A 23949-nucleotide genomic window follows, 5' to 3' on the forward strand; every position below is an offset into this window, starting at 1 on the left:
ACAACCAGAAAACGGATTTTATTTCTAATTAAAAAAAATAATAAAGTTGACCTGGGCAAGCGGAGTTTTAAAACTAAGGATGCCAACAACAAATGAATCATTTCTCTAAGCACATACCAGATTTCCCTTTGGAAGGACCATTACTTAAGGGCATTTTCTCCTCAAATTTAGGAAAGAAATTAAAATTTAAATATAATTCCTAAACAGAAATACTAGTAATTTTTTATACTGATAGGTGTAGAATAATTCAACATTTATTATCACCAAGACTTTAACTTTCACCTATCTCCTTCAGTGAAGAGATTTTCTTCTCCATTTCAGTACTTGTCTCACATCTTTGAACATCATTCCAACAATAGTGATGGATGTGATTTATTGATAAATTGGTTACTAATGAAGATGAGTTTTTACACTATTTCCTTTACAATTAGCTAGTTCACAGAATGAACAAAACAAGAAGAACAAAAGCGACACCCCAGTCTTTAACAACTAAACAGAACATCTCCCTTCCACTTACCTGAAAGTATAAAAATATAAATGACCATGTATGGAGCTGCACCAGTAAATTTACTTCAGTGGTTCTGGTTTTTTACTGAGTTTTACTTATTTGCTTCGAAAAAATTAGAAAATTGTCATTTTGAAATCAGAACCACTAACACACTGGAGGAAACAAACTAAAAAAAAAAACAAACCAATAGCTAAAAATAACTCCCTTATAAAAGTACAATTTACAGTATCACATATTTCAAAAAAATAAACCAAAGCACTCAACGTCTTTCCTTCTAGATGACTACTTTCTCCCCAGAGAGAAAAAGCAACTAATGAAATTAAAATCAAACACAACTGTTATTCACCCTCACAACATCTAAATAAGTGACCCACACAGCACAAAACTTTCTCATTCACAATCACATACAGTTAAATTATTTTTCCCTCAGTTACATAATAATCTTCTTAGATCAATGTCCCTTTAGAAAATTACTGTATTAGTTAAGCCTATTCATCCTTGCTATGAAGTTAATTTCATTTATGTAGGCCTCATAAGTTTAACTGGCACACTTAATAAGACAAAGTAAGTCATTCTTTTTAAAAATTATGGAATCATCTGTTTTCAAAGAAGAATCCTAAATACTTAATTCATTAAAGCAATTTCCTACCATCAGCTATCAAGCTTTTTAAATGATCACTAAGTGTTCACCCAAGGATTATCATTGCTATGTGAACCGTAAACTTGTTTTGAAGATTTGCGTCCATTTTACAGTATGATACAATTTGTAGAGTTTTTTAAAAATATAACCTACATACATATAGTTAATTTGCCTCAAAGAACTTCTTAGAAATACAGTATAAACATTTAAGAACCACAACAGAGTCCACTGTGGTTCAGACTTCAACAAAGATTTTCTTGAAACCCAGTACAAAGGTTCCTGGCTCAAGACCATATTCCAAAGTGACATCGGCACGAGATTTGATTGTGAGACTACCTCTTAAAAAAAGAGCACATTGGTCATACATGGCTTTTAACCTTGAGCTACAGTTGTGCTACAAATCCCCCCACCCTCCCAACCTAAGTGAAGTCAGTCATGTGGAGATGTGCACATTCTCTGGGCACTGTTTAGAGTCCTTGGTTTTCCAGCTCTGATGGAGATCTCGAAGGCGTTCAGAAGTCCGTGTGCTTACATTCAGGGCAGGATGAACTTTACAAATTCCACTTTCCTCCATTAGTGACAGGCCACAGATCCCAAAGTATGCATGCAAAGCATCTGAAAACAAGGTATTTTTTTTTTTTTATCATGACAGGCATTCTTGTTCGTACATGCTGCAAAGTACTATAGCTACATATCTATTAGTCCAGCACATTAAAATTAAATTTAGAAAAATGTTCAATACAGGTTTTGAAACATGTACTTTCTCAAAGTCTTTGTCAAAACACCAATTAAAAAAAAAACCAGATGATCAAAATCAGATATTTTATCGAAAAAAAATATCATTAACAAAGGAAAACAGTTATCAAATGAAAAGGTGACACTCCCAACATCCTCTGTGATTAAAAAAACAAAGTAGAGTAGCAGTAATATAAGACCTCTCACTTAGGGGGTTTCCCCTTTGCTTCCTACAGAATACCGAAATAAGGGGCTTTAGCTCTGTATCATAAAAGGAAATATTTTCCTGAAAAACGAAAATAAACCTCTGATTCTAAGTAGCAATACCCCTCCCCACTAAGTTTTACCTCTGACATTGCCATAACCAATACGACCTCAGTACTGTGTTCAGTGAAAGATGCCTGAACAGAATAATCCGCTGTGGAATGCTGTACCAAATTTAGTTTTCCTATTTAGGGGAATGTCAATCATCCAAAAAATGTCTGACCTGACAGTGAAAACAAACTCACATTCTCTGTGGTTATAAATAACATAACCTTTCTTCTATACTGGCCTCACTAATATTTCCCGTCTTCTGGGGGCAGCGACCCTCTTCCATTCCAGTGGCCACAGGAATCACATGGCTGTTGCCTGCTGGACAGCCTTATACGGACTCTGAAGAGCTCAGAGCTCTGCAGTTAGGGGCATACTACAAAAAAACAGATTTTGTAGCCATCAGGCATTTTTCCTATTTTTGTACTGGCCATCATTTATGGCCTCAAGAGCTACTGAAGTTCAGAACACCTTACCGACTCAAACTTTGTCAGAAGTATTAGAAAGTTTTACTTACATGAGTATCATCTACTTTTCAAAACGGAGGGACAGATAATTGTGCTTACTCAAGATTATTTCTGAAAATGTTATCTCACTAGTGGAGGCCCATGTCAATCTCCTTTCATGTCTTCTCAAGAGAATGCTTACGTTTCTTCTGGCTCACTTTTCTCTCATTTTCAGACCACAAAAAATAAATTTGATTTCCCCTGTACTACGAAATTTTCCTTTTAGTTATTCTAAAATTACAGAAGGCACAAAGCAACATCATATTTTATTGACTAGAAATAAGGAAACTTTTCTAGGAAAAAATGCAAATGAAGGAGAAATAAAATCCATCCAGGATAACATAAAATAGGATCTTCTACTTTCCACGTAATGTAAAAATAAAACTTTTCTCAAAAAGCTTTTTGTAAAAGCCAATGAACCAGAACTTAATTGTTTCAAACCTCAAAGCTTCATTTATTTATTTATTAAAGATTTTTTATTTATTTATTTGACAGAGAGAGACACAGCGAGAGAGGGAACACGAGCAGGGGGAGTGGAAGAGGGAGAAGCAGGCTTCCCGCGGAGCAGGGAGCCCGATGTGGGGCTCGATCCCAGGACCCTGGGACCATGACCTGAGCCGAAGGCAGATGCTCAACGACTGAGCCACCCAGGCGCCCTCAAAGCTTTTTTTAAAAAACTTATCTGTAGGTATATTCAAGCATATCAAATGCTGAAATATACAGTTTCTTCATAATAAAAGTTCATTAGTTTCATAAGTTTCTTCTGTAAATGTGTATAAAATTGCTCTGTGTCAAATCTGCTACTAAATTAACTAGAACTAAGAACATGCTAATTTTAAAGACTCTTAAAAAATGATTTTCCCAAAGGCCCTACGAAACAGGTCTTTCCACATAAATTCAATTTATGATACACAGATTTTCTATGCTCTGCAGTTTACAGGTTCTGAAGACATTTTACCGTATCTGTAAAAAGTATTACATCCAAGTATTTACACAAATATTAAAGTTAGCAACTAAGTGCTAGAAAAAACCTTCAAGAATTAAAAAAAAAAAAAAATCTATTCTGGGGCGCCTGGGTGGCTCAGTTGGTTAAGCATCCGACTCTTGATTTTGGCTCAGGTCATAGTCTCAGGGGTTGTGAGATCAAGCCCCTAGTGAGCTCCACACTCAGTGGGGAGTCTGCTTGAAGATTCTCTCCCTCTGCCCTCCCCCCATTCACACTTGCTCACTAAGGCAAATAAATAAATCTTAAAAAAAAATCTACTGTAAATACTCCAAATGTATTTCAAGTTATGTTTACGCCAGACATGCTTTCCAAGATATTGTCATTTCCCTATTCTCATTTGTTAAAATGTATATTTGTTAAAATAGTACAAGCTCTGATGAAAAATAATGTCATTAAGACAATTCTCAGTTTTCTTGAGGTACTGCTCTAACATATTTATAGCTATGGTTACACATACCAAAATCTAAAAATATTATTTTGCTTTAGAAATTAGAACATAAAAAAAAATCCCAGAAAGAACTCCTACAACTCAACAGAAAAAAAAAAAAAAAACCCACAACAAGTAACCCAACTGAAAAAGGGGCAAAGGATCTGAATAGCTCTTTCTCCAAAGAAGACATACAAAAGGCCAACCAGTAGATGAAAAGATGCTTGACATCAATAACCATGAGGGAAATGCAAATTAAAGCCACAGTGAGATACTATGTCACTCTTGCTAGAATGGCCATCAGAAGAATAAGTGGTAACAAATGCTGGCGTGTAAGTGGAAAACGGAACCCTTGTACACGGCTGGTGGGAATGTAAATTGGCACAGCCCTTATGGAAAGAAGTATGGAGAAGCCTCAAAAAATTAAAGATGGAACTACCATACGATCCAGTAATATCCCCACAGGAAATGAAAACACTAACTCGGTTTCTACACCTCCATGTTCACAGAATTATGTACAACAGCCAAGATACAGAAACAACCTAAATGTCTATCGATGGATGAGTGGATAAAGAATTTGTGGTATATGCGTACACAACAGAACATGATTCGGCCACAAAGATGAGGAAATCCTACTATCTGCAACATGGATGGGCCTTGAAGGTGTAATGCTAAGTGAAATAAGTCAGGCAAAGACAAATACTGTGTGATCTCGCTTATATGTGGAATCTAAACAACAAAAACAAAAAACCAAACTCATAGAAAAAAAGAGATTGGACCTGTGCTTAGGGGGGCGGGGGGAGGGGAACTGGAAGAAGGGGTTCAAGAGGGACACACTGGACACACTGCCACTAGTAAGTACTGGGGCATAGGACGCAACACGAGGGCTACAGCTCACTGCTGTGTCACATACCGGAAATGCGCAGGGCAGTTAACCCGAAGACCGCTCATCACAAACATAAACTGCCTGCCCTTTACCACCTTTTCTTCTGCATCTCTATGGGAAGGTGGGCACTAGCTGAGCCTACTCTGGCAGTCATTTCACTAGAGATGTGCACCAAACCATCACGCTGTATGCCTTCAACTTACACAGTGATGCAGGTCAATGATTTCTTAATAAAACTAGAAAAAATATTCTTTGGCTTTAGAAATTAAAAGCATTAAAGAGGAGAAAATACATTTATGGTACAATATAATATTTATCGAAAAAATCCATTTATAAGTGGACAGGCACAGTTCAAACCTGTGTGGTTCAAGGATCGACTGTACTTACTAAATCCAAGAATCTTTTGTTCTTCTCTGCCACTCCTGAGTTTGGAAAACAATGAATATCACACTGTCTGAATCTATTTGGCTCCTGAGTTTTAGACAGTGAATGGTAAGAGTTCAGATAGCCAAGTACCCATCTAAAAAAATTACCCTGAATCTGCTGAAATTCAGAGAACAAGGGTGTGGACAGTGAGGGACAGCTACCTCCAGAATTAGAGATATGTGATGTAATGGCTTCTGAACAGAGTAAGAACAGGTTCCCCTTCTGGACTTGATGATTCATTCTACTTAGCTCTAGTGACAGCTAATAATCCTAAAGATTCTGGATGGACCAAATGATCCTCTATTTTGGACAGGGCCCATTGAGACCATCTGCCTCACTGCCTCAAATGAAATAAAACACTGGTAAGTGACATATATGAAAAACAAGGCATACTATAGCAATACACCTTGATAATTCAACCCTTCCTTTACACCCCTCAACATGCTAAATTTCCCCTAAACTTAAACAATTTATCTTTTTAATAAACATATTATTTAAGTTTACAACTGTAGCTGAATTTTCTCTTATGCCCTTTCTGACAAAGATGCCTGAGGGTCTACTCAAGAAATAAAGTTGTTCTTGGGCGCCTGGGTGGCTCAGTTGGTTAAGCGACTGCCTTCAGCTCGGGTCATGATCCTGGAGTCCCGGGATCAAGTCCCATATCGGGCTCCCTGCTCGGCGGGGAGTCTGCTTCTCCCTCTGACCCTCTTCCCTCTTGTGCTCTGTCTCTCATTCTCTCTTAAATAAATAAATAAAATCTTAAAAAAAAAAAAAAAAAAGAAAGAAAGTTGTTCTAGAGTCATACAAAAAATAAATTACCTGGATGACTATCTGGCCACTTGGCAAATCCCCCTACTAGGCGATCTTGAGTTGATAAGATGTAATTTCTATTTTTCTCAAAGTTGGTGTATTGAAAAATTTTCAGAAGCTGAAATGACAGGACAAATATAAATTTACTGACATCAAACTTTCATATTGACCTTTGGCTCAATTTTCAGATATACATCAATGAAATATGCTTTTCTGTAGCTAAGGCTCTCAAAAGCAAGCCTCTGGAGACCTGAGCACTTAGAATCAGTCAACCACATTATTATAATTTTTGTCATCTGATCACAACTACTCTCCTTTCCTTGACCTACTCGCTACTTCCCTCTTCTGAACCACGCCCAACTAATCTCTTTGCATCACATTTAGCTAGGTTCCAAAACACAACTCTGCCAATCTGTTCAACTTAGTCAGTCATTTTAAAAAAGGACAATTTTATCTACCCATATTCTAATTCTTATTATAGGCTTTTGAACTATTACTTACAAACCGTTAGTAACTGGAACCAAAAATATTTCAAAACAGAGCAAAAATTATTAACCAGATGACAGTTTTGAGACTAGTAAAAAAAATTGTAGCTTTTTAATCAGGAAAGGTAAAAGGTGAGACAAGTATACTTTTACCAGAAAAAACTATGTAGCTTTAAGATTTAAGACATATGCTTATTCTCTCTCTCTCAAGATCCCGTTAAATAGAAAAAATAAAGAATAACTCAAACTATGAAAGAGGGTGTTGGGGAGGGTGGAGTAGTAGACAAGAGAGTTCAAAAAATTTCTGTTAAGACACAAAGCAGTTGAAAGTATGTTAATGAATCAAAGAGCCATAGAAGATATGAGTGATTAAAGAACCTTTATTTCTCAAAAAGAGAAACAAAGCCTAAAAGAATTATGATACAAAGAAGAAACACATTTGTTCATTTTAATTTAGTCAATACAATAAAAAGGAAAGAGACTCTTTAGAATCCATCAGCTAGAAACATTTTCCATCAAGTGGCCGATGGGTCATTACATAAGGAGAAACTATAATCTTAAGACGTACTTGGTTCAGCAATAAACAATATTTACATGATCATAGTAAGTGCTGATTCTCGGTTTTTAAATTTTAGAATCAACCTACAGGCAAAGCATAAAATATGTGAATATTGTTACTAAATAAAATATGAATGTTACTTAACTCGACATTATAAAAGTAAAGGTAATATGACAGAGTTAGAAGGTGCAAGAGGGAAAGTTTCAGGACTAACAAATATATAACCACTAATAATCTGCTTGAAAAAAGGGAGGCTAAATCTTCATTCTTCATAGTTGGGAATCAAAGATAATGTCTAAAGAGAAATTAAGATATCATCTAAAGTTGGGGTGCCTGGCGGGCTCACTCAGTAGAACATGCGACTCTTGATCTCAGGATCGTGAGTTCATGCCCGACGGTGGGTGGAGAACTTACTTAAAAAAATAAAACAGAAAATATTTCTAAAAATAAAAAAAATCAGTTAAACTTGTGATATCCATAAGAATTAAGAATTTTTAAAATGTTTAAAAATGGTTGCTTTCAGAAAATTGTCAAAGACTACCAAGGCATATCGAAAAGACTCAAGAGCCTATGTGAAGGGTCTTTGGCTAAAAATGGGATATTCTGAGCATCAAAAAGAACAATATAATGGATTAAAACATATGTTAACCTCAATGGCTGCTAAAACGATTCTGTAAAAAAAAAAAAAAAAAAAAAAACCAATGAGGTTTTTATACAACAGCAACAAACAATCCAAAAAGAAATTAGAAAGCAATTCCATTTAAAACAGCATATAAAAGAATTAAATACTTAGGAATAAACCTGATCAAGGACATGAGAGACTTGTATGCTGAAAACTACAAAATACTGCTGAAAGAAAATAAAGATCTAAATAAATGGAAAGACATCCCATGCTCACTGTAGGAGAACTTAAGCTATTAAAAGTCAATACTACCCAAAGTGATCTTCAGATTCAATGCAATAGCCTTTTTTGTAAAAAATGGAAAAACCAATTCTCAAATTCCTATGAAACTGCAAGGGGCCCGAACAGCCCCAACAATGACGAAAAAGAACAAAGTTGAAGGACTCACACTTCCTGGCTCTGAAACTTACTACAAAAGCTCCAAGAATTAAAACAGTATGGTACTGGCATAGGGACAGATGCATGGAACAGTAATGGAACAGAATAGAGAGCCCACAAAAAAAACAAACAAACCCACATGTATGTGTTCAGTTGATTTTCCACAAGGGGCCAAGGCCATTTAATGGAGCAAAGAACAGTTTTTCAACAAATGAACCTGGGAAAGCAGGATATCCACATGCAAAATAATGAAGTTGAATGCTTAAGTTTATACCATATATAAAAATTAACTCAAAATGAATCAAAGACCTAAAACTCAAGGGCTAAAACTACAAAAACTGTTGGAAGAAAATACCGGGGAAAATCCTTATGACATTGGCTTTGGCAATGATTTCATGAAAAACAGATAAACTGGACTTGATCACAATTAAAAACTTTTGTACATCAAAGGACATTACCAACAGAGTGAAAGGCAACCAGAGAATGGGAAAAAATTATCTGCATACCGTATATCTTTTTCTTTTTTAAAGATTTTATTTATTTGAGAGAGAGAATGAGAGAGAGCGAGCGAGCGAGCATGAGAGGGGGGAGGGTCAGAGGGAGAAGCAGACTCTCCGCAGAGCAGGGAGCCCGATGTGGGACTCGATCCCGGGACTCCTGGATCATGACCTGAGCCGAAGGCAGTTGCCCAACCAACTGAGCCACCCAGGCGCCCCTGTATATCTTGATAAGGGGTTATCCCAAACACTTGAAGAACAAAAAACATGATTAAAGAAGGGGTGAAGGGCCTGAATTGACACTTCTCCCAAGAAGATACAGAAATGGCCAATAAGCACATCAGAAGATGCTCAATATTATTAATCATTAGGAAAATGCAATCAAAACCACAATGAGAGGGCACTTCACACCCACTGGGATGGCTATCATAAAAACCAAAACCAAACAGAAAAATCAAGTGTTACTGAGGGTATAGGGAAACTGGAACCCTGGTACGCTGCTAGCAGGAATGGAAAATGGTGCACACTCTCATTGTGGAAAGCATGGCGGTACCTCACAAAGTTCAACAGAGAACTACCATATGATCCAGTAATTCCACTCCTAGGTAAATATACAGAAGAAATGAAAACATAAACTCCAGTTATTTGTACATCTATGTTCAGAGTTGCCTTATTCACAACAGCTAAAACATGGAAATACCCAAGTGTCCATCAGCGGATAAATGGGTAAACAAAATGTGGTATAAACATACAATAGCATACTACTCAGCCATATAAAAAGGAATGAAATTTTGATATAGGCTACAACGTGGGTGGACCTTGAAAGCATTATGCTAAGCAAAATAAGCCAGACATAGAAGGACACATATTGTGTGATTCCACTTATATGATGTACCAAGAATAGGCAAATTCATAAAGACAGAAAGAAGAGCGATGACCAAGGGCCAGAGGGAGAGGAGAATGGTAATGAGTACAGAGTATATACTGAGGATAACGAAAGTTTTGGGTATACATACTGGTGAGGGTTACATAACATTGTGAATATAATTAATACCACTGTATTATATACTTACAAATAGTTAATAAATATTACATTATGTATATTTTGCCATCATAAAATAAAAAGCTGATGGGGGACTTTATAGTGGATAAATCCGGTTTGACGGCTCTGGAGCCCTTTGATCAAAAGGAGATAACCAAAGATTATGTGCTTCTTGATGTGATGCAAAAGGAAATATACATAGTCAATGACTAGATACCTAAAGGTATCAAGGAATTATGGCTGATTTTTCCAGATCTGACAATAACACCACAGTTCTGTTACTCAGAAAGTTATTTCTGGTTAGGAACTATACTGAAAAATTTCCAGATAATATAAAAAATGGTATATGGGATCCGCCCTAACATAATACAGTGAGGGGAAGGGCAAGGGGTTGGAATATGGATAAGACTGGGGCTGGCTTTGGGATAAAAGCTGATGAGTCCAGCTGTGGACTTACAGGGGTTCATTACACTATTCTACTTTATGAAGAATGTTTGGAATTTTCCATAATTAAAAAAATATTAAAGCAGTACACCCGAGGAATGGCACTAGGAGGAGAGAGAGGGAGATATACTGCCTTCATTTTAATCATTCTGTTTTCAGCATTTCAGAATTTAAGAGAAAAAATTAGGATATTATTTAAAAGATGAACACGGACTTTTGTTAGATTTCAGAATATCAGAATTAGGTGAAACATTTTAAAGGGGAAAGGCAATTTTAAGACAGAGCAAACCTGACGGTATTTAGTGGTTAATAAGCTTATGAAATTAGGCATGTCAAAAGGTAAGAAATGGAGAGAAATGTGCAAAAGTGTCAATCAGTAAGTTATTCAGAAGGGTTAGGCATATAAATCAATAAAAAATTAAAAACCACAAACTGTTTTCAAGGGAATGACCCATGGTTTATCTTTTTAAGATTAGTAACTTCCCATAAAGCCTTTATGGCTATCATGTTCAGACAGATCCCTGCTCTAGATAGACTACTGGTCGGTCAGTTTTGGTAACAAGATTTTTACAACCTTTATACCTTATACCTTTATCCTTTCTCATCTGTGTTCCAGGCCACTTAAGTTTTATAAGAATGGCAATTTTCAAGCAGCACAACAGATACCTGAATTCTATGGAAAAACCATACAGAGATTAGCTTTGCCAGAGCAACAGAAAAAACTCCGAGGGCAGCCTAAATTGAACAGTATTTAGTGACCATTACAAAGACCAAAACTTTTAAAGCACAGTTTGTATCAACACAGAGTACAGGTTTCTCAATTTTATTCTTTCTCTTACCTTTAGAGTTGCTCCTACCCAAAAAGAGTAACAGGTGTCTACGGGCTTATTAGGTCTTCCATGGTAACCATTTTGTTGCCTCATTATACACCACCTCTTTATCCGGTTCAATTCTTTTTCTGAAAAAACTTCTTCTAGTTTACCCATCAGACACAGTGATGCGATGCCACAAAAAGTCGATCCTCCTGTTAATCGAAACCACACAATACTTCAAACGTCAAATCAGATGCCTAGGAAAATAGCATGAAATGGCTGGAGGAAAAAAAAAACAATGGTTATACAATTCTGGAAAGCAGTAAAATAAAGTAAATTTAGAAGACAATTAATTATACCTTTAAAATAACCAGGAGGTGTTGGAGTCTTCAATATTAATCTGATGAAACAGGCAGGAATTTAAAATAATTTAAAGCTCAAGAAATATTTTACTTATGGGGGAAAAAAAAAAAGACTTCGGAGGTTAAAGAACATGTTCAAAATTACATGGTTTAATGGAAGAGTTGACACTAAAACCTAGGACTCCTCCTCCCCGTTGCCCCAGTCTGATTTCTTTCCCTTAAAACCACACAGCGCTCATGAACTGCGGTTCCATCTGCCTGAGCCCGCACAGACTAATTTTCACATATAACACAGACAAGCTAGAAGCAGATATGCAGATATGATACCTACTCAGCTTAAAAAATTTAAGGAAGGCAAGTCTGAGTGAGGGATGAAGGAGAGATCATGTTGGGGGCAGGGAGAAAAGGGTCTATGAGAAGGAGACACGCGGGGAGAATCCATTCCCTGTGGCAGACTGAATAATGACCCGCAAAAATCAAGTCCAGGTCCTAACCCCTGGAACACGGCAACGTTCCCTCCTACGGCAGAAGGGACTTTGCGTAAATGTGACTATGGATTTTGAGACGGAGAGATTTTCCTGGATAGATGCAACCACAAGTGTCCTTATGAAGGGGCAGAAGGGGATGACAGAAAGAGGCAGCGATGAAACTATGAAGCAGAGACTGGAGTGACTTGGCAACACGTGGGGAATGTCGGAAGCCACCAGAAGCTGGCAGAGGCAAGGAACAGACTCTCCCTTGGAGCCTCCAGAAGGAAGCAGCCCTGTAAAGTGCAGCTCAGACTTCTGCCTTCCAGAACTGTAAGAGAATAGACTTGTACTTTTTTATACCTCTAAGTCCGAGGCAACAGGAAACCAGTACACTTGCAAAAGTGATTCCTTTCCTCAGGAACTGAAAAGTCCTTATTTTTCCAGAAAGGAAAAGAAACAACACTTTCCGCTACTGATTAATTTCAGTTATGGAAATGGAGCATTTATAATACGCTTCATCCTACAACTTCCCTTTTACTGTTACACGCCTTGGATGCATTCTCTGGCAAAAGAAAAGTGAGCATTCCCTCTAGAAAACTCAAGGCAGTCAGCACATTAAAAAGGTCACTGTCAGTAAGAACTATTTAATCTTCAGAATTTTTCCCAGTGATTTGGGAGATCTATGGCAGTCATGAGTTAATAAAAAGTGGAAAATAAATTTATAATAACCTTTTAGAATAATTCCTATTAAGCAACTACCAATCTTATTTCCTCTTCAGTGACCCACCAATTTCAATTTCTCTTTCGTGACAACGTGGCCATGACTTCAGGTATTATTACATCATTAAATATAAAATCTCCAACAGATAATATGGTACTCATTAACTACCAAAACGTAGGGGTGCCTGGCTGGCTCAGTCGGAAGAGCATGCAACTCTTGATCTCAGGGTCGTGAGTTCGAGCCCCACATTGGGTGTAGAGATTACTTAAATAAATCAAACTTAAAAAAAAAAAACAAAAAACCTACCAAAAGGTAAAAAGAGGCATTTAAAAACTGTTACTCTCCAAATTACTTGTTAGGATTCTTTAAAGCCAAGTGGCACAATTCAAAGTACTCTCTACTTTGCCCAAATCACCAGCTTTGCACAATAACTTCTGAAGTAAGTTTGAGCTCTGAGTAGCCAAAAACACTTACTGCAAAGTCTACGCTTTAAGCTAAAATTCATTCACCAACACTTACCCCTGAGAGGTTCTTATTTTATACAAAATTCTTAAAAACTAATTCTAAAAACCTGGGCTAACGGTATTAGCTTAGGAGACTGTGGGACACAGACACAGAGGACACAGAGAGCAAGAGAAGACAGGCAACGTCTCAGGAAAGCAATCAACTAAGAAATATAAAAAAGTGGGCACAGGAACTCATATTCTAGTTAGCACCAAAAGGGGCTCAAAAAGTTTACATCAATGATTCCTACAAGCTTCAAAACATTTCAAGAATATTACATAATTTCAGGGGCACGCAGGCGGCTCAGTCGGTTGAGCAGCTGACCAGGCTCAGGTTATGACCTCAGGGTCAGGAAGTCAAGCCCCGCCCTGGGCTTCCGTGCTCAGCGGACAGTCTGCTTGTCTCTCTCCCTCTGCTCTTTCCCCCCTGCTTGCTCATGCTCTCTACATCATTAGAGAACAATACAAAACTGCTTCTCATAATTTTCTGAATTCAACAAGAAAAGGTTAAGTTGTGTTCATTATGCCCTGGTTGAAGAAGGTATGAAAAGAACCTTCTGTACTGAAGGCTCTTAGAGTAAGACATTTTAAGGCAGGTGCAAACAAGAGAAAGACGACACCTGCTGAGTTTGTCACCTGAAGTGAGATGCTTTGGTCATATGGATCATTTAGGTGTGGTGCAGAATACCACAGTCATGGGCACCACAGATGGAAGGGACCACCGAGGTTGGTTCTAGCAGCCGACCTCAGTGCTCCTGGGGGCAGGGTGAAGGAGGTGTTCCTGCCTCTAGTCCTGGATGCTAGGACTGACTTACATTTTAACAGTGTTTAACAGGTGTAAGCTAACTTACTGCTCCCATAAGGTTTTAAAGCCCAATTTTAAGCATTCTCTTGTATTTATTTGCATGTACCCAATTATCTGAAGGAGTCCATGTGCTCTGAAATATATCATTTAAGAAGGTTAACAATCATATAGCTAGAGATGAAGTAGAAAGCTAAAAATAGGTATAAAAATAAAAGTACACCATTTCACACTTAAAATACCCCATGGAAAAGGTAAAGTGAGGAAAATTCAAGGAGCTGAATGCTTACATGAAATTAGGCCAAAGAATTGAAAATTTCTCTTCTGGATTAAGGAATAGAGAGATTTTTGAAGAACCATGGAATCAAATTAATTTATGTGAACTATTACTTTTATATCATGAATCCTGAGAAGAAAAAAATAGCTTTAATCCTAGCAGAGCAGGAAAACCCAATTCTTCCAAACTCAAGAACACTTTACCCTACAACTGTGCTAGTGCTTAAGAGACTCACTAGGATAAAAAGGAATCCTCACATCTGATGATCATGGCTTAGAAGGGTACTGTGTGCCTGTCTGGTTTGCAGGACAAATGGGCTCTTGGCTAAGCAGTCGTGGGAGAAGAGCCGATGAACTGCAGCAGAAGGACGCAGCCCACACTCAGCCTCCCGCACTTGGGGATGCCGAGGGGGAGAGAGGACAGCCAATTCAAATATTTGCTGGACAAGTGCACGGTATGAGGGCAAGTGGAGTAAATGAATGAGACCTACCGGCTCACAATGTAGCAGGGACGCTAAGGCAAACAGGGAGGTGCCATGAAGACGGTATGAGCCCAGTATGGCTGGAATACAGAAAAGGGAGGCATTGCTTAAGTCCAGGGGACGAGAGATGATGAAGAGTTTGAGAGAGAACGAAACCAGCCACAGGAAGAGGATTGGCAAAACTCGGAAGGTTAGGAAAAGGGTAAAGAGGAGAAGCAGGTGGGAGGGGAAGCATTTTGGGCAAGGGAAGAATGTCGGCCCCATCCCTCGGGGAAAAGGCCCCTGAGAACATGGGGGGAGCACACGTTCTCTGCAGCCCGGGATGCACGGAAGGGGTGGCCCACGGGAGCGCCTACAAAGCAAGGATGGAAGTGGACACAGAGAACTAAAATGAGGGGCACTGCTGAGCACGCACAGGGTTTCCAGTGGGCTACGTTACATGCCCGATGATATATAAGCCTACTGGGGAAGTCACAACTCTGAGAAAAATGACAATGGCTACTGCAGTGGTTTGGTTCCGTGTCCACCCGCCTGGGCCAGAGGTGCTTCCCTGTATGGTCTGCAGCCCGCGAAGTCTGCGTGGGATCCGCTGGAAGGAGAGAAGCAGCACCCACTACCCCAGCTGCAGTTCAAGGAGCTGAGAGACAAAGGCAGAGGTGCCAGGAGACTGCACCTTGCCCTTATTCTCTCACACACTTGAATGCAAGTCCGCTTTACTTCTTGCCCTGGTGACCCAAGACCCAGTCAGAGGCTGGAGCAATGGCCCCTGCCAGACTCCTGTACCACAGCCCTGCTTCGGTCGCTGGATGCATCTGACCTGCCAGGTGTCGCTGTCCACCTGGGCCAGGGCCGCAGGACGCCTTGCCAGTGACTTCCCCCCCGATCCACCAACTTGCCCTGCAGGCCCTTCCTTCTCCATATTCCTCCACAGTTGTGTAGAATCTTATTCCTACGATAAATCCCAGTTCTTTACTACTCATGGTGGTCTCGCTCTCTGAGGGAATCCAAGTCACACACAGATACCTACTCCCAGAGGGCTGGTGTGAGGATTAAATGAGACTAACTGGTAGCTGGCACAGGGCAGCTGCTTCATCATAAATTCCAGTCCTTTCAGTCTGGAGATCAAGGATTATAAACAGGCAACCTACAGGAGAACACTGGTGTAAGTGCAAATAAAACAACAAAACAAACATGAGATCAAATGCCCCGAATTCTAGACTTCTGGCTTCTATGGACTGAAAAACCAGTAGGTCCGGAAGTAGCTGCTCCACATTCCTGAGGAGCAAATTCAGGCGTGGGAGGAAGGAACGAAAACACGATGGCTTTACAAACGTGCAGCTTGCGACGCTGAAGGGCTCCAGAGGGAGCTCGGCCTGGCAGGCAGGTGGGAAGGGTACTCCGCAGCTCCGGAGCAGTAAGACAGATCTGGAACAGAGTTCTGGTGCCACCAGCACAGGGGGGACTAATAAAACCATCCATTAGTTCATCTCAGCACGCGCCGCATGTGCTAGGTGTGGGGGATACAAGAGTGACTGAAACGTGTAAAGATCTCTGTTCCCGTGTGTGGACAGACAGATAACACACACATGATCAACAGAATACAGAGAAAAGGGCAGAAAAGAGGACAGGGAATGGAGTGTGTGTGGGTGATTTGCAATCTCAAAAATGATAATTAAAAGCAATCATTGGAGCCAAGACCTAGGGATATGAAACAGAGCCAAGTGTAAGCTAGAGGTGAGGGTGGAGGGTTTTCCGTACACAGAACAGCAAGTGCAGGAAGAGCCCTGAGATTCAGAAAGAGTAACCACCCAAAGGCAAGAAAAAGGTGGGTCCAGGTAAGGGGGTGAGAGGAAGACACAAACATGGTGAAGGAGCCAGAAACAACTCGTGAGGAAGCGGGGCAAGAGGAACCTGACGCTTCCAGAAAGCAGGGGAGAGGCTAACAGCTTCCAGTGCTTCAGGAAACACAGGGCGAGGAGCGAGAAGGTGACAATGGGTTTGAAATGTCGATCACTGGTGACTTTACAAGAGAAACTCCCGAAGCTGCTGAGGCTTATATAGAAGGTTGAAGAATAAGCCACTTGTGGAGAAGGGCCAAGAGTATATTTGGACTGCTTCTCTGAAAAGATTAACCAGAGAAAGAAGAAGAAGGGAGAAGACAAAGGCTCACAGGGGCGGCCAAACTGCAGGCTGACTTTTGAGGAGGAGGTCTCGCCTGGCAGCGCTGAGAGGAGAGAAGGCATGGAAGAAAGGCCATGCCGAGGGCCTCCAGAGCAGTCTCCTCAGCCTAACCTCACAGCACCCAGAGAACAGGATGCCTGACCTGCGTAAGCACTCTGTGGCGCCCTGAGCGGGGGCTCCAGACCCACAGCTTTGCTTGGCTGCCCCCAAGGTGGAGGGAGCGGTATCTGAGCGTTCCTGGAGCCCAACGGCAGGACACCAGCCCACTGTGGCACCCTCAGTAGGACACCCTTCTCTAGAGCTTTGGGTCTCAAGCCCACCAAACAAATTCAAAGAGAAAAGGAAGACAGATCTAAGCTTTTTGCAAGAACCACAGGCCATGACTGATGATCTCATTGGGTGTAATCCTACTCAAGTCATACAGACTTAAAATCACTACTAAGTGTGACTCAGCAAGATGCTTTCCTGACAGGAGCTGTCAGAGGCTCATGTTTGAGCAGCCCTCTGTTTCATGTTCCGGCAAACGCAATCACAATTTCGTGGGACCCACGGCATCTGTATCACAGGTCTCCCGTACTGATAATGTGTCGCCTCAGCCAGAGTGCCTGTTAATACCCTCTCCAACACCGAGCACGAGGCCCTGGCTTCTCGGAAATTCTCAGACACCAGATTTCCTCTTCTTGCATCCACGAGTACATATCCCTCCTCACCAAGTGCTGATGACCAGTGACAGAACTGCGACTGCAGCTTGCCCCAAGCCCAATCTCATCCAAATGTAGGCACACACAGGAATTATGGTGTCCTGATTATAGTACAGCTTCAGAGGAAAGACAGACAGTCTTCTACATGGCCCTTCGTGATACGCACCCTCCAAATATCTACATTGAAGGAGGGAGTGAAGATATGTGAGAGGGAGAAGACCAGCAGGACATGGTCTCAGGGGAAGTATAAGGAGATGGGGTCAAGGAGTAGATGTTAAAAATATCTTTTTACACATGTTTTATAGTTTACAAACCACCTTCCCTCTACCTCCTATAATCCTAGCAACACTTTTAAAATTAAAGGAAGGTCCAGTTATTTCTTGTCGGTCAATGAGGAAACCCTCAGAGTGATTAAGTGAGGGGCCAGGTCCCAAGCAGGTATCAGGGCTGAGACCTGTTTTTGCCACTGTGTTATGCTGCCAGAGGGCGAGCACAAAGAGATTGCCGTAATAAAGAGGAAACTTAAGGAGTTCACTCAGAGAGCCTCCTTGATCTAGGCCCTTTCTTTTCAAAAAAAAGAACATTGCTGGGGGCCTGGCTGGCTCAGTCAGTAGAGCATGCAACTCTTGATCGTGAGTCGAGCCCTACGCTAGCTGTAGAGGTTACTTAAAAATGAAATCTAAAAAAAAAAAAGAAAGAAAGAAAGAAAGAAATTAAAAAAAAATTAAAAAGGAGCATGGCGCTTACTTACTCTTACATGGAAATACTCAATTTGAAAAACTTCAGGCTACTGATGTGCTGACAGACTAAGTATATCATCTCCCTATTCTGATTCTGCCCCAAGTGGGGAAAGGTGAAAGGAGAAATTCTATTAATTTATACACTGAACATAGGCTATGCAGCAAAATGTTTTATGGCAATGACTAAGGATTATTATATTGAGAAAGACATTTTCATTTCTTCACAAATTCATTGATTCATGCTTCATATTCTGCATCTAGCTTTTCAGTGTTATGCCAAAAAAGAAAACTTGCTGGCTTCTGGCGCTATCTTAAGAAATCACCCCAGGATATTATCATACAGCTGACAGTCAAATAGGTAACCTGAAAATACTAGGAAAGTATGAATATCCTAGTCTGTACATTCTCTGACCTATTGCTGACCTAGAAGGCATTCAAAGTGGCATAAAGTGTCAAAAGAGAGAAGTAGGAAAGACGACAACCACGGGCTGAGGCAAACATCTGGGGTTCTCCATGTCGCAGATGCCATTATGTTATTTAAAGGAACAAAAGAAACTACATGTTCATTTACTTTAAGATGTCTTACCATGAGATTCAAGTCCAGCTCCCTGTGCCAGCCCATTGTCATAGGACTGAAAAAGAAAAACATTATTCAGTTTAATAGGGAAATGATAATAAATAAGTCCTCGTTATGCTAATTTTTGGTCTCTTGATCCATTTTGGTTTCTCCCTCATATCTCCAAAATACTCACTCTTTCCCACAAAGGAGTAGTTGTAGGCATTTTCAAGTACCTGGTCTTGGCTTATTCATCAAGTCAAATCACTCAATGCATAGAGCAGGCACGTTCTGAGACAGATTGTTCAAAGATGGCATCTACATATTTGATTTCTACCCAATAAAAAGCCCCAACCCTTATTCTTTTCCTACTTGCAAGACTATACAAGTTTAAGGAAAATGTAAAGATGCTGTACTAATAAAATATTATAAACATGGAACAAGTCTATTTTGAGGCTGTGGGTAGCTGAGGGTAACAGCACCTGCCTAAATGTGGATCTCCCCACATATCCTACAAAATCAAAACAGAAGAACAATACAATTATGTAAAACTGAAACCTTAGCAAAGCTGGAAGACGTGTGCAAGCTTTAAATTACCTGTCTATAGAAAGAGAAACCTCAAATCCCAGCAAGCTGCCTCTCCCACTCCTGTCACCCTTTTGCAGGGAGCAAGGGAAGTTTGTCGAAAGTCGGGGAGGTGGGGGGAGCCAATGGTAGGCATGAGACAGATCTAAAATTACCGCTGGAGGGAGAAGGTCCACCCTAAAAGCGAAATACAGGTAGTCCTTGCTTTGTGCAGTTCCGATACGCACAAATTCCACGTACCATCCTTCAGCTAAACAACACAATATGGTTCCAATTTCCGCAACCATGGTACATTAACTATGAGCAACTGCACAGAGTACAAACTTGCTTGTAGCACCTCAGTTCACAAGTCACTACATAAATGACAGATGTGCATCATAATCAGTAACTAGTCCCACCACGTTTTCAGAGTCTGTTAGTAACTGGTCACTGCACATATTGAGTTCATGCACAGACAGCAAAACGTATGGTTGTGTTGTCTCTTCCTTTGTCTTAGTAGTAAACCCACAAGATGGTCTCTGAAAAGACAGAACCAAAAGAACAGACTGGCCACCAAATCAAGAAACGAGGAGCAGCACCGCGAGAAGTGAAACTGAGCTCAAACACAGAGTTACAGAAAAAAACGGCTGGCCCCGGGAAGGCTGCGGGTGCTGCCGCCGGAAGAACTAAGTGAAGGCAGGGGCCTGCATGAGTGAGGACCGCGGCCGTGACACAAAGGGTGAAGATGCTGCCAAAACACTTCACGGGAAAGGAATCCTTGGGGATGTTTCACAACGACGAAAACACAAAGGAGAAAGTGTTGGAAGCTGCTATGAACTTAGGAAGGAGTCTGATCATTTACCGAGACAGAAAAGATGCTCCCTCCCTGTCCTAAGTTACACAAGGAAACAAGGCAAACACTGTCCAAACTACTTCATATGTGTGTATATATATGTTTTTTTTTTTTTTACAAAGAAAACACTTTAACTCTCAATATTTCTCAATATTTCTAATGTTTTAGTATTACAATGTACTAAATAAATACTGGTTTTACCGCTTAAAACTTCTCTGTACGCACACTTATGACTCCCAGAGAGTTTGTGATATGACGGCAAAAAGCTGCACAGGCCCCAGAGCAGTGGTGATCTCCCCCTGACGACTCAGATCCCTGGGCCTCACTCAGCCCGCATGGTCACCGTCCCTTGTCACGGGCCGGCCCCACCATGCCAGGTGAGCGCTGCCGGGACTATGTGAGTTCTGGAACAATAGAGCGCTGACCGCTGGGAAGGGACTTCAGAGGGTGCACTGCTCAGAGGGCACGACTTTGATGAATCAAGTTAACAAGGAAGAGAGACGGGCCCTCTGAAGATCAGGTCATAAAGGACACCAAAGGAGCAACACTTAGAGACACGAGAAACAAGAGAATCTCTCTCCTGCCAGGAAATCATGAAACACATACTTTCCCCAACATGAAAACAAACAAAATCAAACCCCACAAAAACTCATTAAAGAAATCATATTTTATTGATTGAAAAGTGTACTCTTAAATAGAAATTTTTCTAAGAAAGAACATCGACAAAATGACTAAACAAAGAGACAAATCTATATAAATAATGTAACTCTGAAAACACAGCAAATGGAATGAAAACATCTCGGTGTATGAAAATCTGCCCCTGGCCTCCCCAAAATGGACATAAAGCAGAAGAAAACTGTAATACAGCAGCCCAAACTCAACTGTGATTATCAAGCAAGCACCTGGGAGTATGAGAAGGAAACTAAAAGTTAAAAACAGAAAGGACAAACAGTAGGAAGAAATATACAGAGTTCAATGACTTCAGGAAAGGAATGGAAGAAAATAAGGAATTGTAAGACCAAGGAGTAACAGTCTCAAAAGACAGTAAGGGATACTGACTAAAGGCAGAAAACAGCCAAGAGACTAAAACTAAGACACAGCAGTAAAAAGGGTCAGAGAAAAAGTGACTGAAATCAAAGATAAGCAAAGAAGAAAGAGCATACACAAAACTGGAGTCCTACAGGAAAAGCAAACTACTGGACTCGAACTCGGGTTAGCAAACTGGGCTGCAGGCTACCGGTGCTTGTGTGTGGCCTGGTGCTCTATCGTCCTGGAGTGAAGAAAGTGGTCAAGCTCACTCATAATAAAAGAAATACAAATTAAAAATAAACACACTGAAAGATCATTCTTCACCCACCAGACTGATAAAAATTAAAGAGGATGACGACACATTGCTTTGGCAAGGTGGTGTGGAAACAGGCACTCTCCTACACTGGTGGGAAGAGAAACTGGTCTGCCCTTTTTGGAGAGAAAATACGCAACTAGTAAAATTACATATGCATTTACCTTTTGATCAAGCAAACTGCACTACGAGGAATTCACTCTGAAGATCTATCTCCAGAAATATGTAAATGCATATGCAGGTGGTTATTAATTTCAACAATGTCTTTGGAAAATATGCGTTCCATGAAACTACTAGGTACGCGCACACAATAGAGTACTATGAAACTAAGTATCTGTGGTGTCCTGCTTTGTGAGGAAGAAGGAAGGAGAAACAGAAATGTACGTATCTGCTCATCAAATACAGGAAGGACAAAGCAAATGCTAACGAGGTTGGTTCCCTGCAGTGTAAACGGAACAAGGTGGCAAATACGGGAGTGAGGACAGGGGTGACACAGAAGGGACAGGGACGTGAGGAGTAACACATCTTGGAATATCCCTTTTTGTACAGTTCTGACTTTCAGAACCAAGTCACTATTTCACAAACTGAGTAAATTTTTAAAAATTAACAACATTGGGGGAAAACCCTAAAATGAAGCTCAAACACCAACAAACTTAGCTGTATTTTAAATAAATAACATAACCATACTAAAGGGGGGGAATAAAAGAAGTAATACAAGCATATTTTTTTTAAAGATTTAATTTTTAAGTCATCTCTATACCCAATGTGGGGCTTGAACCCATAACCCCAAGATCAAGAGGGGCATGCTCTATCAACTGAGTCAGCCAGGAGCCCCTCAAGTATCTCTTAAATATGGTATTTTGACTATATACCCTCACGTTCAAAACCAAAAGAGCCAATGTATCCTGGATAATGGGAACCAGGCTGGTGACTGTCTGCGAAGGGAGTTACAAAAAGGAAGGAGGAAGATAAAAAAGAACTGTGGCGCTGGACTGAAATTTGAGGTATCAGTAGGACTCATGGTTTTTATCACACACAAAGATAAGGAAATAGAGGGGAGTGGGTGCGTGTAAGTGGGCGGGGGAGGATTCTGTGCATAGACACACGCATACATACATTTCCTAGCTCGGCCTGCTGAGAGAGGGACTAGACGCCATGATATCCCAACGCCAGTGAGTACAGCGATTGGCCCAAATTCTCGTTTCTACACACCATCCTTCAGTAGGAACCAGGGCTCCTTGCCAAAATGACGGATTCCAGGGCTATGGCTAGGAAAGTACAAGATGAACCTGGAAAATCTTGCGCCAGAAAGTCAACTGCTGCTCAAAGAATGAAGAGGTTGAGACAAAAAAAGGCACAAGCGTCCGCTTGGAGGGGCTCTCACTGGCTGAATCTGGGACAATCTGACCATCAAAATAAGTAACGACAGGAACAGGTGATAGCCCACTGGATAAAGCAAGAATCTAGAGTTCAAAGTGATACAGACACGTGTAAAGAGAAAGCTTTTTCTAAAAGCAGAATTTCAACTGAAAATCACAGAAGGAACGACAGAGCTGGAAAATCCTCAACTGCATACCACCACCAGCGGATAAAAGTTTGATGAGGAACAGGTTATTTAACAGTCTCCAAATCCCTCACCACAAGACAGTGAATAATAACAAGCAGAGAAATGCTAACTTCACCGGCGCTCCAAAGTCACCGTCACTGGTAGCAGGGCAAACCAATACGCTGTATTTCCACATACAACACACGAAGAAGAACACAGCGTTGCCGCCGTAGCAGTTACGCCAAAACACACATCACCCATCCTTCTATTGAACAAAAATCTCCTTTCCCTCTGAAGCTCCTTGAAGGGCCTGTTCTTTCTGCTCCACGGGCTCTCCGAAGTTTGGGCTATTGCAGATTCTACAAAATCTGACCCATATTCACACATTCAGTTAAAAAAAATTTCACTCCTCAGTTACTTATAAAAGACAAAAAAGTAGAGCAAAGGATAATTCCGGCTGAGACTAAGCTTTCCTTACTACTGCCAATGAAAAGATTAAGTTGTATTGTGAAAGAATAGCACTTTCTATTTGATACTTGCCTTAAAATAAACCTTAGATTAAAAGGGGGGGGGGGCACAGGGCGCCTGGGTGGCTCAGTCGCTAAGCGTCTGCCTTCGGCTCGGGTCATGATCCCAGGGTCCTGGGATCGAGCCCCGCATCAGGCTCCCTGCTCAGAGGAGAGCCTGCTTCTCCC

General features: G+C 40.5%; 1 protein-coding gene across 2 annotated transcripts in view; it reads right to left on the reverse strand.

Moving 5' to 3' along the window:
* Positions 1–354: 354 nt before the first annotated feature.
* Positions 355–23949, reverse strand: part of PGGT1B (protein geranylgeranyltransferase type I subunit beta) — a 53684-nt gene continuing 30089 nt past the window's right edge. For both annotated transcript variants that reach the window (XM_027606851.2, XM_027606853.2), the window contains exons 6-9: positions 18980–19025; positions 11183–11367; positions 6266–6374; positions 355–1763 (exon numbers count right to left, since the gene is read on the reverse strand). In XM_027606851.2, coding sequence (XP_027462652.1) covers positions 1582–1763; positions 6266–6374; positions 11183–11367; positions 18980–19025 — 522 coding nt within the window. In that variant the 3' untranslated portion in view covers positions 355–1581. The remainder of the gene's footprint in view (positions 1764–6265; positions 6375–11182; positions 11368–18979; positions 19026–23949) is intronic.

This window comes from Zalophus californianus, chromosome 5 (genome assembly GCF_009762305.2).
Source record: "Zalophus californianus isolate mZalCal1 chromosome 5, mZalCal1.pri.v2, whole genome shotgun sequence".
Taxonomy (NCBI): Eukaryota; Metazoa; Chordata; class Mammalia; order Carnivora; family Otariidae; genus Zalophus; species Zalophus californianus.